We start from the raw sequence: 15,081 nt of genomic DNA, 5'->3' as shown, positions 1-15,081 counted from the left end.
CTACTCCAGGAAGCTGTCCATTATATCTTATCTACCCAGGCCAGCTACAGAGACACTCCTCTGTACGTCTTATGCTCCAGTCACACCTCTAATCATGTTTCAATCGGTTTCTGTCACACACTAGACTATGAATTACTGAACTGTAGACACTATGGGCTAGTCATCTCAATCTGTCTGCCACAGTGCCTGAAACACAGTACCAAATAAAATGTGCTGAATTTAATCACAGGTAGGCAAACTAAATTAAGAAAGGAATCTTACTTTTCCATGACTCCAAGCATTAAAAGAAAAAAGAAAAATTCTGGGGAATTCCCTGGCAGTAGAGTGGTTAGGACTCTACTGCCAGGGGCAAAGGTGTGATCCCTGGTTGGGGAACTAAGATCCTGAAAGCCGAGGAGTGTAGACAAAAACAAACACCACCCCATGATTTTTAAAAAGGCCTTTCAAGACAACTGGAAACTGAAGTGTAATATAAAATTACACAGGAAGATACCCAGTAAGCAGCCTATGTGATATGCTTGCCTGATAAAATGGTATGATTTGGGGGAGGGAGGGCGGACAACAATAAACCCTAACGAGTCTTCCAAATGTATTTATCAGGGTGAAACTGACCAAGTTTTTGGTTATAAATCGATTAAAAAATTTTCTTCTGACTTCATGTTCTTAAGCTATTAATTATCAATAAATAAATAATAAAAACAGAAGGTGTGAATGGTCAACAATACTGTTGGGAAGGCTTTTATATTCCTCTGTGTAAGTGCAGACATCTGTTGGTTCAACAGCATGTTTAAAAGGAAAATCAACCGGTTGTAAAGTCCCCAGCTGCAGGAGAGAAAACACACTATTGTGTGGAGATCTGTGGCATTCTGGGGTATGTTCAGGGTAAACAGTAGCTCAGCCATTCTGACCTCACTCTTTATTTACTATCCACTAATCTTAACCAGTCAATCTTACGGGAAATCAACCCTGAATACTTGTTGGAAGGACTGATGCTAAAGTTGAAACTCCAGTATTTTGGTCATCTGATGCGAACAGCTGACTCAATTGAAAAGTCCCCGATACTGGGAAAGATTGAGGGCAGAAGGAGAAGAGGCCATCAGAGGACCAGATGGCTGGATGGTATTACCAATTCAATGGATATGAACCTGGGCAAACTCCGGGAGATAGTAAAAGACGGGGAGGTCTGGTGTGCTGCAACCCATGGGATTGCAATGAGTTGGACACAAAGAAAACTCTGGAGTATAAATGTGCAGCAAGGAAAAGAGCTGACAGGAGAATGCTGTTTCAGGCAATACTGCACAACTGCATCTCCCCCCAGAGCCCACAGATTCTATATGAGCAATACAAAAGCACTTCCCATACGTTTCTCCAAAAGGACTGAGAACTGTAAAATCAACATATATGACTAGACAAGACAGCCCTGAGTTAAAAGAAAAAGGAGCTCAGGAAAGAAGCTCTCTGCATACCAATGACACTGAAAGGACAGACAAGAACAAATGAAAACAGTGGTAAAAACGCAAAAGGAACAAATCTTTTGATTATAGACAGACACAGAGAAAGAGAGAGTGAGAAGAGAGAACAAGGGAAGTAGAAGAGGGTGGTAAAAATGAAAAAGGAAGAGTTAATATACCATTAGAATTTTTCATGAACCATGACTGTTCGAACAATTCAAAAAATCAAATTAGAGCAAAACAGATACACGTGACACCACCAGGCCCAAAGGGTCCCAAAGTGTGGTCTGGAAACTCACAGAGCACCAGACCCCTTCACAGAAACTGAGAGATCAAAATAATAACACTAGGACTTTACTGTCTTACTTGTTATGTCGACATGTGCACAATGGCACAAAAGCAATGGGGGGTGAACCACCGTCTTAAGGGTCATTTAATTCCTCATTACCACATACTTGAAGAAACCAAATAAGCCAACCTTACTTAAACATTTCCTGGATGAAATAGTAAAATTGATTTTTATTGAATCTAATTATCTTAGCCCATGTATTTTCAATATTTGGTGTTATGAAATGCCAGGTAAACAGGACTACCAACTCTCGAAGCGTAACTATCTAAAGGAAAAGCATTTGTGTGATTGAGTTTCAAGTTCAAGTAGCCACTCTCTTCTCCAAGTATCACTGTCACTAGAACACGCTAACACACCACAGTTTTACAGACACAGATGTCTGGCAGACATTTCTCAAAAATAAACAATGATTCTCAAAAATATCACTCCAAGGAAAACAACTGATACTGTCTGTTGCCAACAATTAAGTGAAAAATTACAATTACAATTCTGAAAATCATGCATCTGCCATGAAAGCCTGTTCTACTCTCTAGAAGACTTCCTAATGAGATTGGTACCAATATTACCAATTTGCATTTTTTGATATTGTATAATGAACTGCATCAACATTTGGAAGATCTGCAAAAATCAGAAAACCAGTATTTTCCAACTTATCAATGAAAGACGCTATGTAATCATATATGGGTATAAGATCCATTACTAGTCCAACAGGAGAGATCAATGGATTTCACACAGCAACTAACCTGTAAGAAACTACCAGTGGTCAAGGTTTAATGTGATACTGTACAAGCATACCTTAGAGATGCTGCAGTTTCAATTCTGGACCACTGTGATAAAGTGAGGATTGCAATAAAGCAAGTCACACAGGTATGTTGGCTTTTACAGTGCATATAAAAGTTATATTCATACTATGCTGTAGTCTACTAAGTATGCAATAGCTTTATGTCTTTAAAAAAAAAATGCATGTATCTTCATTTTAAAATACTTTGTTGCTAGTGCTTCCTCCATAGTTCAGTGGTAAAGAATCCGCCTGCCAATGCAGGAGACACAGATTGGATCCCTTGTCTGGGAAGGTCCCACATGCCAAGTAGCAACAGAGCGCATGCACTGCAACTATTAAGCCTGTGCTCTAGAGCCTGAGAGCTGCAACTACTCAGTCCAGGAGCTGCAACTACTGAAGCCCTAGCAACCTAGAGACCATGCTCCCCAACAAGAGAAGCCACTGGAATGAGAAGCTCAAACACTGTGATGAAGCGTAGCCCCCACTTGCCGCGACTAGAGAAAAGCTCCCGTGGCAATAATGACCCAGAACAGACATAAATAAATAAATAAATTTTTAAAAATACTTTGCTACTAAAAAATGCTAACTATCACCTGAAAGTAAAAGTCGCTCAGTCATGTCCAACTCTTTGCGACCCCATGAAGTATAGAGTCCATGGAATTCTCCAGGCCAAAACACTGGAGTGGATAGCTATCCTCACTCCAGGGTATCTTCCCAACCCAGGGATCAAACCCAGCAGGCGGATTCTTTACCAGCTGAGGCACAAGGTAAGCCCAAGAATACTGGAGTGGGTAGCCTTATCCCTTCTTCAGAGCATCTTCCCAACCCAGGAATCAAATCTGGGTCTCCTGCATTGCAGGCGGATTCTTCACCAGCTGAGCTATCTATCAGGGAAGCCCATAACCATCATCTGAGCCTTCAGTGAATGATCTTTTTGAAATAGTAACATCTAAGATCACAGATCACTGTAAACAAATATAATTAACAATAAAAAGTTTAAAACATTCTGAGAATTACCAAAATGTGACACAGACACAAGGTGAACAAATACTGTTGGAAAAATGGCACCAACAGACTTGCTTAATGCCTTCAGTATGTTTTTTTAAAAAAGCGGGGGGCGGGGGGGGCAGGGCAGATGCCTATATCAAAGAATATAACTAATTACCTGAAAAGGTCATTAAGGTATTTCTCCTGCTTCTAACTACATATCCAGGTGGTAACAGACTTGCCTAATAAACTAAATATACCTAATGGACAAGCAAATTATGAAAATCCAGGGCCATCTAGTCAAATCTATGGTTTTTCCAGTGGTCATGTATGGATGTGAGAGCTGGACCATAAAGAAAGCTGAGCACTGAAGAATTGATGCTTTTGAACTATGGTGTTGGAGAAGACTCTCGAGAATCCCTTGGACAGCAAGGAGATCCAACCAGTCCATCCTAAAGGAGATTAGTCCTGGGTGTTCATTGGAAGGACTTATGTTGAAGCTGAAACTCCAATACTTCGGCCACCTGACACGAAGAGCTGACTCATCTGAAAAGACCCTGATGCTGGGAAAGATTGAGGGCAGGAGGAGAAGGGGATGACAGAGGATGAGATGACTGGATGGCATCACCGACTCAATGCACATGAGTTTGGGTAAACTCCAGGAGTTGGTGATGGACAGGGAGGCCTGGCATCCTGCGGTTCACGGAGTCGCAAAGAGACACAACTGAGCAACTGAACTGAACTGAAGACAAACAGTTCTCCTCTGAAAATGGTTGATTAATATGAAACCAAAATTTCTCTTTTTCCTATCCTTCAGAGTACAATTAAGTGATCTGCAAGAATCTCCAACGACATAAGGAAACTGAAAAAAGCAACGTGCTGATGGACAGAGATACTGTGTATAATCACAAATTCATCATAGAGTCTTCACCTTTCATTCACAAGGTAATTTTTTCAATGGCAGGTATTTTCAGCCACTTTTCTGAAATCCTTTTGGGAGATACGGAGGTTGCATGCTCAAATGCATAGAAACACTAGGGAACTAATCTACAATGACTGACACGGTCTAAGTTAAGAAAAACTGGATATGAAGAAATGCCCCAATTCAAAGAAACATCTGCTGGCCAAGGAGATAATTATTGCTGTGTGAGAACAAGGGTCCAGAGTTGCTAGATCTTCTAATTATGGAGGAAGAGTTAGAAATCTAGACTACCTTGGCAAAGTTCCAATATTTGTTGGTAACAGATTTAAAATAAAAAAACTCAACCCAAGCCAAAATAACACATATCCAAGCTTGATGTCCCCTACTGACAACCAGCTCGCTGTTACCTCTAGTGTGATACACAAACTTTAACAGCCCAAGAACATTCTAGTAAAACTCACTGCATGGACTTAATATTTTTAGGATAAATTTCAAAGGTATATTTAAAATGCTAGGCACAGAAACTTAGCACCCATCTCATAAGAATAAAGGGGCTCCACCATTAATGTGCTTACCTCCAGGAGTAGAAGGGTCTCCTGTTCCGTCCATTCTCTTCCAGCACTAGCACCTTTACTCTAAAGAAAAAAATTCAGAAACTATTTAACTCATTCCTAAAGGCTGAATATGGAGCTCATTAGAGCTCCTAAGTAACGGGGACTGTTTTCTGCAAACCACCAAAATAAGTCCCTGAATAACAGGAATAAAACACATAAGGAACTTAAACTCACAAGAGAAAGACTGTTTTATTTCAAAGATTTCTTACTGTCTACCAAGAACTCATGGACTACTTAAGACATGGATCACTTACACTACTTATTTCTACTATTTTGGTATTTAAAAACACCTTTTTAATCTACAACAGCATAGCGTGTTAATGCATACTATGGATGCACTATAATATTAAAACATAAAACAAATGTTTGGTATACCTTGAAGGCTGTACTTTATCCAAGATTTTAAGGACAAACTGTACTACACATAAGGCACTCTGGCAGATACTTTACTCCAATTGCAAGAGGTTCATATTACCTCATATTTAACATCTCTTGATTAATAAAATCTTCAAGTGACTCCCTAAACTCCAAATCACTTTTTTCATGAGAATCTTTGTTAACTTACAAGTGAGCCTGTGTCCTCTTGATTAATACCTTTATCATTAAGAGATGCCTCTATTCAATTCTGGTAAAACAACTTGTTTTGATGTCTACATTTACAAATATTAATATAGTGACTTTGGCTTTCTTTTGTCTTTCCCATTCATTTCCATTTAGTTTGTGTCTTTATATTTTGAGTGTCTCAGACAATATATGTTCTCGATTTTTCATCTAATTTGACAATCTCTGCTGCTCAATCAAAACATTAAAACCATTAATGTGCAATTCAATATAACTGTTCCTATGGTCTTTATTCCTTCCTAGCCATCATATGTTTCCACTTGGAATCACTACCCTTCAACTTAAAAGAATTTCCTTCAGCTTTCCTACACCTTGCACTAGTTCCACCTTTTGAATGTCTGTGAAGGTCTTTACTATACTTTCAATTTTGAAAGGTATTTCTATTGAATACAGAATTTCAGAGTGACAGTTTCCCTTTAAGCATTTAAAGCAGTTACGTTGTCCTCTGGCTCCTATCATTTCTGCTGAAAAGGCAGACATCAGTTTTATCACTGTGCCATTGACTTTAATGTGCCCACTTCCACCCCCACCTCCTTGGTTGCTTTAGTACATCAGTTTTAAGAGTTTTAACATCAAATGCCCAAGTATGCTTTTCTCTGTATTCAATCTCTCTTATTCTGAGCATTGTTATTTTTTCATTAGTTATGGAAATTTTTTAACCCTTACACTTTCAAATATCAGTTCTGTGCCATTATCTCTCCCTTTATGGGTCTCTATTAATGATAAATAAGTCTTTCTTCTGACTGTATCTCATGTGTCTCTTGCATTCTTTTCTCTTTGTCCTGTCCCCCTCAACTTCAACCATATTTTTTTCTCTTGGTGTTTCAATATATCTGTCCTGTCTTCGGCTGTGTCCAGTCTTCTGTTATACCCATCCAGTGGGTTAATTTCAGGTATAGTTTTTAACTGTTCAATAGGTATTTGATTCTTTCTATATATTCACCTTCTCTGTTGAAATTCTCCATTTTCTCCTCATTTTAACATATTAATCAAAGTTATTTTTATATACCTATCTTCTAACCACACCATATAATGACTTCTATAAAATGCCATCAGATTTATGAAGAAAGTTCACCTCCTTACCCTACGAAAAGTAAATCAAGTTTCTTACAGAAAATGCTGCTTCTTAGAAGTAAAAAGGACCAACACGATATGCTAGATTGTAGTCCATATGTCCCTATCAAAAAATCCTTACCTTTGCTAAGGTTTTCTTGGAGTAGATGTCAGTACGAAGACCAAAGTTCTGCAAATCAATTGGTTTTTCCTTGTTCTTCTCAGGAAAATTTAACATTTGCTGAGCAGCAGGAATCTATGAGTCAAATAAACGATAAATGGTTGTACTAACCTCTACAAAGTCAAGGGGACAGAAGTTTTTAAGGCTGTTTAATACTGGCACTTAAATGACTCCTGGTGGAGATTCTACAAAACAAACAAACAAACAAAAAACCTTACGCTAAACTAACAAAATTTCAACATATAAGAAACTTTTTTTTGCCTCTCTTAAGTCATAGAGACAACAGACACATTTTCCTTAATGTTTCACAGTGGGGGCAATTTATAGGTTTCCTTTGTGTTATTACAATAGAATGATACACATAATACAATTGACATAATCGTTTCAAGAACGTGTGCATGGATGTCCACTTTCCAAATGTTAAGGGAAGGGAAGAAGTTCTAAACAATTTAAACAGTCTGCTTCTTGATTACTGTCTTTGATGGCAGAGGTGATAAAGGAGTCATGAATTATGAAAGTAAATCTGTAACATGATAAGATAAAGCACAGACTCTTGGGATTAAGGAGACAGCATTATCTTAAAACATAAAACATTCTTATGTACTCAAACATTTACAACAGATAAAAACAAACACAACCTACCAGCTAAGAGACAGCACAATTATATAACAGTAATTCTTGAACACAAGTAGTAGAAATGGTTGTCTGTTATTACCCAGACCTGAAGAATGAAAACTGAAACTGTTAGTCACTCAGTCGTGTCTAACTCTTTGCAACCCGATGGATTTTGGCCTACTAGGCTCCTCTGTCCATGAGATTTTTCAGGCAAGAATACTAGAGTGGGTTGCCATTTCCTTCTCCAGGAGATCTTCCGGACCCAGGGATCAAACCCTGGTCTCCTGGAATGCAGGCAGATTCTTTACCATCTGAACCACCAGACCTGAAGAATAAGTGGTATTAATTTACCTGAGGTGATCGAAGATGTAGAGGAACAAGCCCCGAGGGGGTATCAGCTAACACATTGAAATGAGGAGTTGGAGGAGGCCCCATTGCCATGGGTCGACTTTCTGGATCCACTTGGTAATTAACAAGCCCCCACTGCTCTAAAAAGGCATGAACCCTGAAGGATAAATGTCTGAAAGTTAAAATCTAGAGAATGTACCTCATCATCTTCATAACCATCATCACATTTCATTAAAAAAAAAAAAAAAACAACAAGTAAACACGTTCTTTTGCAGGTTATGAACCTTCACAAAGTAACTGACAGTTTTGGTTTGAGGGACAGTCTACAAACTCAAAATGTTAATAATATAGCACCCCCAAACCAAGTAGAAAGCTTAATCATTTCAACCACAAAAATGAGAACAAATGCCTGTGTAGGTCCACGGTGAAGGAATTCACACATAAACCAAACTCACAAATGGAAATCTACTTTTTCTCTTCTTTAGACAGATTTAGGGCACAGAGCTTATTCACTCCCCACCTTAACCCACACTCTATCTATGGTCAGTTTATGATTAAAAGATGTAAAATGTGAATTTTTTAAAAAAATAACACTTTAGGTATTTTATTAACCAAGAAAATATCCAGTTTAATCAACCTAACATTAGTAAAGTACCAGTAACCATCTGCAGTGAAATATCTGACAAAAAGTCCAGACATTTTTACCTCATCACAGCACACACATCTCCAGTTAAGTTCCTCCGACAAGCAGTGCTGGTTAAATATTCTTGGGGATTTAGGCGGTATGTGTCAATCATAAAATTTCGATATGCCAAGTATCTAAAAAGTAATGCCCAAATTCGTAAGGTGAACACACATCCTTTCAAAAACAGTAACTCACAGAGCAAAGTAGTTTCACATTCCTCTAGCAAATACATCAAAAAATTAAGACAACAGGCCAATAAATCAGAGTGATACTGTACTGACTATTAACAGTCATGCATGCAACTCAGGGTAAGAATCCCTAAAACACAGAACAACTGTCTGCTAACATGTAACAATAATAAGTACAATAGAGTAGTGTGATGTAGTTAACGTGAAGTAAAACAAGCATAACCTTGGTCACAGAGGTGAACCGATAAATCCTTAGCTGCCTGCAAAATTTGCAAATAACACCTGGTTACTTAGGCTGTCTCCGTAACTACCCTATTCTATACCTAGAATTTTATTGTGTGCCAGCCTTAGGTCTAAGCACCTTCTGTGTGGTAACACATATAATCCTCACAATCTCTCTATAAGGTAGGATCTATTGTTATTCCAATTATAGATGAGGATTAAAGAATCTGTCCCCAGACCACAAGGCTAGTAAGTGGAGCCAGAATTCAGCACAGTGTGGGGACTCTGACATTAGCAAAGATTAACTAAGAAGAGTGCTTTAAGAAGCTCCTGCCAAACACATCTAAATAGGTTTTCTAAAGACAGTATCAAGATCACATCTTTACATTTCACTCACATCTCTGGAGTCTTGGATTTGTTTTTTCCATTGAAAAACTCAGGAAGAGCGCGTCGTTCAATCACATGAATACTGAAGAGAAAAGAGAGAGAAACAATTAAGAGCCCTCTCGGAAAAGCAAAATCCTGAAATTTGAGTTAAGCCTGTTTAATTTTCAAAGTAAAAATGGATGAAACTGAAAACTGAGCACTACTTGCAAAATTTAATTGGCCTGCACAAGTTCCTATATATTAACAGTATGTAATAATAAAACTACAGAAAATATAATGTATACTAAAAAGTTACATGAACTATAAAGTTAAAAAATGATTTCCCTTTCTAACCTCTTAACACTTAAACTACAGTCTTTCTATTCACATCTGCTAAGTCACGTCAGTCGTGTCCAACTCTGTGCGACCCCATAGACGGTAGCCCACCAGGCCCCCCTGCCCCTGGGATTCTCCAGGAAAGAACACTGGAGTGGGTTGACATTTCCTTCTCCAACGCATGAGAGTGAAAAGTGTAAGTGAAGTCACTCAGTCGTGTCCGACTCTTAGCGACCCCATGGACTGCAGCCCACCAGGCTCCTCCGTCCATGGGATTTTCCAGGCAAGAGTACTGGAGTGGGGTGCTATTGCCTTCTCCAATGCATGAAAGTGAAAAGTGAAAGTGAAGTCGCTCCGTCGTGTCCGACTCTTAGTGACCCCATGGACTGCAGCCCACCAGGCTCCTCCGTCCCTGGGATTCTCCAGGCAAGAGTACTGGAGTGGGTGCCATTGCCTTCTCCATTCCATTCACATAACCAAACTCAAAAAGTTCTATCAACACAATGAAGGCTTTAGATTTTATGGAACTGTCCTAACATACCATAACTAGATGAAGAGCCAGAAGATACAAGAAGTTCTTTGGAAATTCTAGGACAAAAATCACAGTAACTGGTATGGCAACAATTTGGTGAAATGAATAACCAAAAGACAGTGGAACTGACAATGATTAGTTTCTCAGATTCAACATTAATGCACATTTTTTGACCAGTCCTCAGAAACAGTGAAGTGAACTTAATTTTTTAATATAGTGACTTACTGCTTTTAAAAAGATCACAGCACTAATTTTTAACATTTAAATAAAAGCATTGATAATTTTATAAAATGTTACAGGTGATAAGCACTGTAGAAACCATGTAAAATGAATCAGGCCCAAAACATTCTACAAATGAACCAACTGTACATCTAGCACAAAAGTTTAGACATTAATGGTGGCTCAGTGGTAAAGAACCCGCCTGCCAATGCACGAAACTCAGATTTATTCCCTGGGTTAGGCAGAGCCCCTGGAGGAGGAAATGGCAACCCACTCCATTATTCTTGCCTAGAGAAATTCCATGGACTGAGTAGCCTGGTAGGTTACAGTTCATAGGACTGCAAGGAGTCGGATAAGACTACTCATGCACCAACGTTTTTCCAGATGACACATTTTAGCTTCTCAGTGGCTTTCCATGTACAGAGATTGCATGGGAAAAAGCAAATCAATAGTCTGTAAATACAAATAAAAGCATTCACTCTTTATTTGGTAGCATTTAAATTATTTGAAATGAATACTACCAAATATATAAATAAATCACCTGGAAATGTCTAGGAAGATAATTTCTAAGATCAAATATGTTCCACAGATCTATGTATAAGGAATTTCCAGAGTAACTATAAGTAATTACAAACTGGTTCTAATGTACTCTTATGTTATGTTACAGGTTAGAAAGAAGCCAAAAAAACAATTTCACCAAGAACAAAACACATAAGAGTATATTATCACAAGCACTTTCTTTTTCAAAATCTATGTCTGAAGTACTGGCAGCCGATTCCTTAGGTTCTGTGAATGAGTCAAGTAGTGGAAGGAGTGGTATCCAGAATCAGAAAGCCTGAGTTCTTCCAATGATCAACCTACAACTGAAACACTTCAACTGAGACAGCAGTTAGTTCATCTATAAGCAGGGATATAACTAATACCTCTACTGTCCATCTAACAGCACGCTTTGTGACGTGTAAATGGAAGTGTTTCTGGAACATACAAAAACATACAAGTTAAATACTGTTATGACTTTCTCCTTTTTTGAGAGGAAAGTGCTAGTTTCTCAAGCCATTCTGAATCTTTTTAATTACCAATAATGTAACTTCCAAATTTAAAACTCATTTAACATCATAATGAAAGTAATGAAGACTGACCTTCAAAGTAGAGCTATTTACTTATTCTGTTTCAGCTTCCACTTATTCATAACATTGAGGAACAGCATGAAGAGTTAAGTTTTAAAAAGTATGCTGAAAAGTCTGAACAGTAGAGACCATACCTTCTGGTTTGGGGGAAAAAAAGAAGGTATGACTCAAGTGGACCATCCACCCTATTCTTTTAAGGTGGTCTTAGAGATATTTGTGTGTGTGTATGAATATACGTATACACATACACACACACACATATATGTATATAAGGACATACAGGCACATATATCCTTAAAAATAACACAAAAATCATTGAAAGCAGGCAAAATATCCAAACAGGACCACAAGATTCAGAGTGAGGGTGGCATCACTAGACTAAGTATACAGTCTTCCAATAAAAGGACCTTAAAGAAACTAACATCTATTTAGAGTTCTGGTACATTTATTTAAAAATAAAAAACTGTCAAACAAAAATCAGCCTGATATGAAACAGTTGCACTTCAAAAGTAATCAGGAGTAAGATATCTAGGTCTGCATTTATTTCCATCCATGTTCCAAGGATGCCTCAATGGTTGTGGTAAATGACAAGGAGGATGCTGAGATGGGTGTTTTCTTGAATTCTTTTACATGCCAGGGTTTATATGCAAAGAGTTCCTGTTTCCCGTTAACATAAAGCCATGACTGGGTAGTCAGAAGAGTTTTACTTTATGTATTTCCATAACATTTAAAAATTAAAAAAATAAAAAATAAAAATCACAGGGCTTCCCTGGTGGCTCAGTGGTAAAGGATCTACCTGCCAATGCAGAAGATGGGGGCTGGATCCCCGGTCCAGGAAGACCTCACATGCCACAGAGCAATTAAGCCCATGAGCCACAACTACTGAGCCTGCACTCTATTGTTGAGAGTCCGGGAAGAACAACTACTGATCCTGTGTGCCACAAGTACTGAAGCCTGTGCACCCTAGAGCCCATGTTCCACCACAAGAGAAGCCACTGCAAATGAGAAGCCTGCATCCCACAACCAGATAGCGGCCCACGCTCATTGCAACTAGAGAAGAGCCTGCATGGCAGTGAAGAAGCAACACAGCCAAAATTACATACACAAAATTATTTTTTAAAAATCTGTTTAAAAATCATATCATAAACATCAGTATTTTATAATAATTAAATACTCAAGCATCTGCCTGTCTGAACTAAAACTGACACCAAATGAGTTAGGTTTAAGTTTATAAAATTTTATAGCCCTAAGTTACAACATAATCCAGTTTCTATACCGAAGTAAAACAACTAAAATAACACATTCCAAAGTTAAAATAACTTTCCATCCTCCATCATCTAGCGTGACAGGGATTACCAGTGAGAGGACTTGGGCAGAAGAGCGCAGTATTGTTTAAAGCAAAGTGTCCCCACTCCTAAGTGCCATGTTCACAGACAGGAGCACCCACTCACCAGTTATAATCAAACCACGATGCATAGCTAGGAATAATAATGTGATTGGTCTGCTCAGTCACATTATCTTCACCAGGGTCAACCGATCTACTCTGATCACCTTTGCCAGGATCTTCATCTTCCTACAGAAAAGAAGCCAAAGTTTAGAGAGATAAGGAATAGCTTTCAAACTTCTGATAGCAGTTTACAGAAAATGCAGCTAGCCAATGCAATTTCAAGGACCAGGAAAACAAATGTCAAGGAAAAACAGCTTTTCAGTTTTTAAAGGTACCTTCACAAGATGTCCAGATGAGAGAGCAGATTTTATTCCTCCTTTTTAACAGATCAGGGAATCAACTCAAAGAAGGCCCAAAACTTTCCCACAGTAGCCTGCAACTTATTTGTCTAGTTTTCCCTAATTCTAGGATCAGAAATCTAAATGGCTAGTTCTTAATTTATAAGGAGGTTAGCTCAATGACACTAGTAAGGCATAATGATAAAGTTTCTCCACTTTCAAAGACTGAGTATTAAGTATCCACCAACAGCTATATGTGCATTACCTCACTTACTCCTCACAGTAACAGCAGGTACTATTTATCATCTCTTCTGTGGATGAGAAAATGGTGTACAGAGCTAATATGACATAAACAGGACAAAATTTCAGGAAATCCAGCTAGAGGGCCTACACTGTTAACCGTTCTCACTGTTGGAAATTAGCTGACTTTTATCATATTTATGGAGGTTTTACAAGTGAATTCACCTAAAAACCTTGCTTTGGTAATAGTAATTGCAAATACCACTGCAATAGGTCAAAACAAAAGAATATTTTTATGCTACAATAATCACTTTTAAATAATATCATTTAACACACAGTTTATATTCAAATGGATCCAAGTGTCCCAGAAATGTCTATTACAGATTTTTCTCCCCAAACCAGAACCTGATCACGGAGTCCATATACATCTCTTTAGTCTCCTTTAACCTCCACCTCCTTTTGCAAGGAGGAGGACTTTTACAATGGCTTGTAGAGTATCTTCCAATCGCTATTTAACTCAATGATTCCTCATAATTAACTTCACATTAAACGTTTTTATCAAGATACTATAGGAAATAAATTTTTTGACACTAAGGTGTTTTCAAACTGTATAGGGTTTTTTCTATTAACCCTTTATCTGTGGTGTTTTTACTGTTTTAACCTTACGAAATTCTTTTAAGAAAGCAGTCAAGTTTTGAATCACATTCTTTTATAATGGTTCCAGAGTTTAATTTCTACATTTAAGTTAATTCAACCTGTATTTCCTGGTAAGGATCTAGTTAGTGCTAGAAACTTAAGACAATAGTTTCCTTAAGATCAATGAATATAAAAAAAAAACTTAAAGTATGAAAGCACTAAGGAAACTGGTTGTCACTTAAATAATGTTAAAGCAAATGTGTTAATACTGATTACAAAGGTAAGAAATTTTATTTCCCAAACCAGGGAAGCTAGTGAAAACTATGCTTATGATTAAGTTGCTTTTGTGCCGTAGGTTTTACAAATTCAATGTGATTCAATTCAGAAAATTTTCTTGAGGAAAAGCAGGGAGAGGCTGGCACTGAAATGAATAAAAGCTGACAGTCTATAGAGTTTAATCATCTCAGCGAGGAAAAAAGCAGAATGATATTGTGGGACCAGTTACTAGAGTAACTGCCTCTAACTGTCTTAGCTTTAAGTTATACAAAAAACGTGTCCACAGTTTCAAAATTACTCTCATTCTTGATGTTAAAAAATTGGGAAATTCTTTGGCTTGTATTTTGCTCTCTTTTACTACCACACAATACTATATACTCTAAATGACCACATCTTCTCACAAGCATAATATTCATCAATGTTAGTAAGTTGATGAATACAGAATACTTCTCTGAATACAGAAGTTTGATTTCCAAGACAATATAAGAACGATTCAGTTAAAAAGCTATCTACACAAGAGTTTCTCGAAATACTTTTCCTTGAAATCCTGTCATGAATATTTTCATTTCATGAATGTATAAAAAACAGTAAATGTCACTATGGAGAA

At 37.7% G+C, this 15,081-nt stretch overlaps 1 protein-coding gene across 3 annotated transcripts in view; it reads right to left on the bottom strand.

Annotated features, from left to right (window-relative positions):
• The window catches only part of SMARCC1 (SWI/SNF related, matrix associated, actin dependent regulator of chromatin subfamily c member 1), a 124,508-nt gene that overhangs the window by 57,339 nt on the left and 52,088 nt on the right, over positions 1-15,081 (bottom strand). For all 3 annotated transcript variants that reach the window (XM_061128726.1, XM_061128724.1, XM_061128725.1), the window contains exons 14-19: positions 13,049-13,170; positions 9,415-9,486; positions 8,628-8,741; positions 7,926-8,079; positions 6,921-7,034; positions 5,066-5,125 (exon numbers count right to left, since the gene is read on the bottom strand). In XM_061128726.1, coding sequence (XP_060984709.1) covers positions 5,066-5,125; positions 6,921-7,034; positions 7,926-8,079; positions 8,628-8,741; positions 9,415-9,486; positions 13,049-13,170 — 636 coding nt within the window. The remainder of the gene's footprint in view (positions 1-5,065; positions 5,126-6,920; positions 7,035-7,925; positions 8,080-8,627; positions 8,742-9,414; positions 9,487-13,048; positions 13,171-15,081) is intronic.

This window comes from Dama dama, chromosome 24, assembly GCF_033118175.1.
Source record: "Dama dama isolate Ldn47 chromosome 24, ASM3311817v1, whole genome shotgun sequence".
In the NCBI taxonomy this organism is placed as follows: domain Eukaryota; kingdom Metazoa; phylum Chordata; class Mammalia; order Artiodactyla; family Cervidae; genus Dama; species Dama dama.
This window is presented reverse-complemented; position numbering and strand designations above follow the sequence as displayed.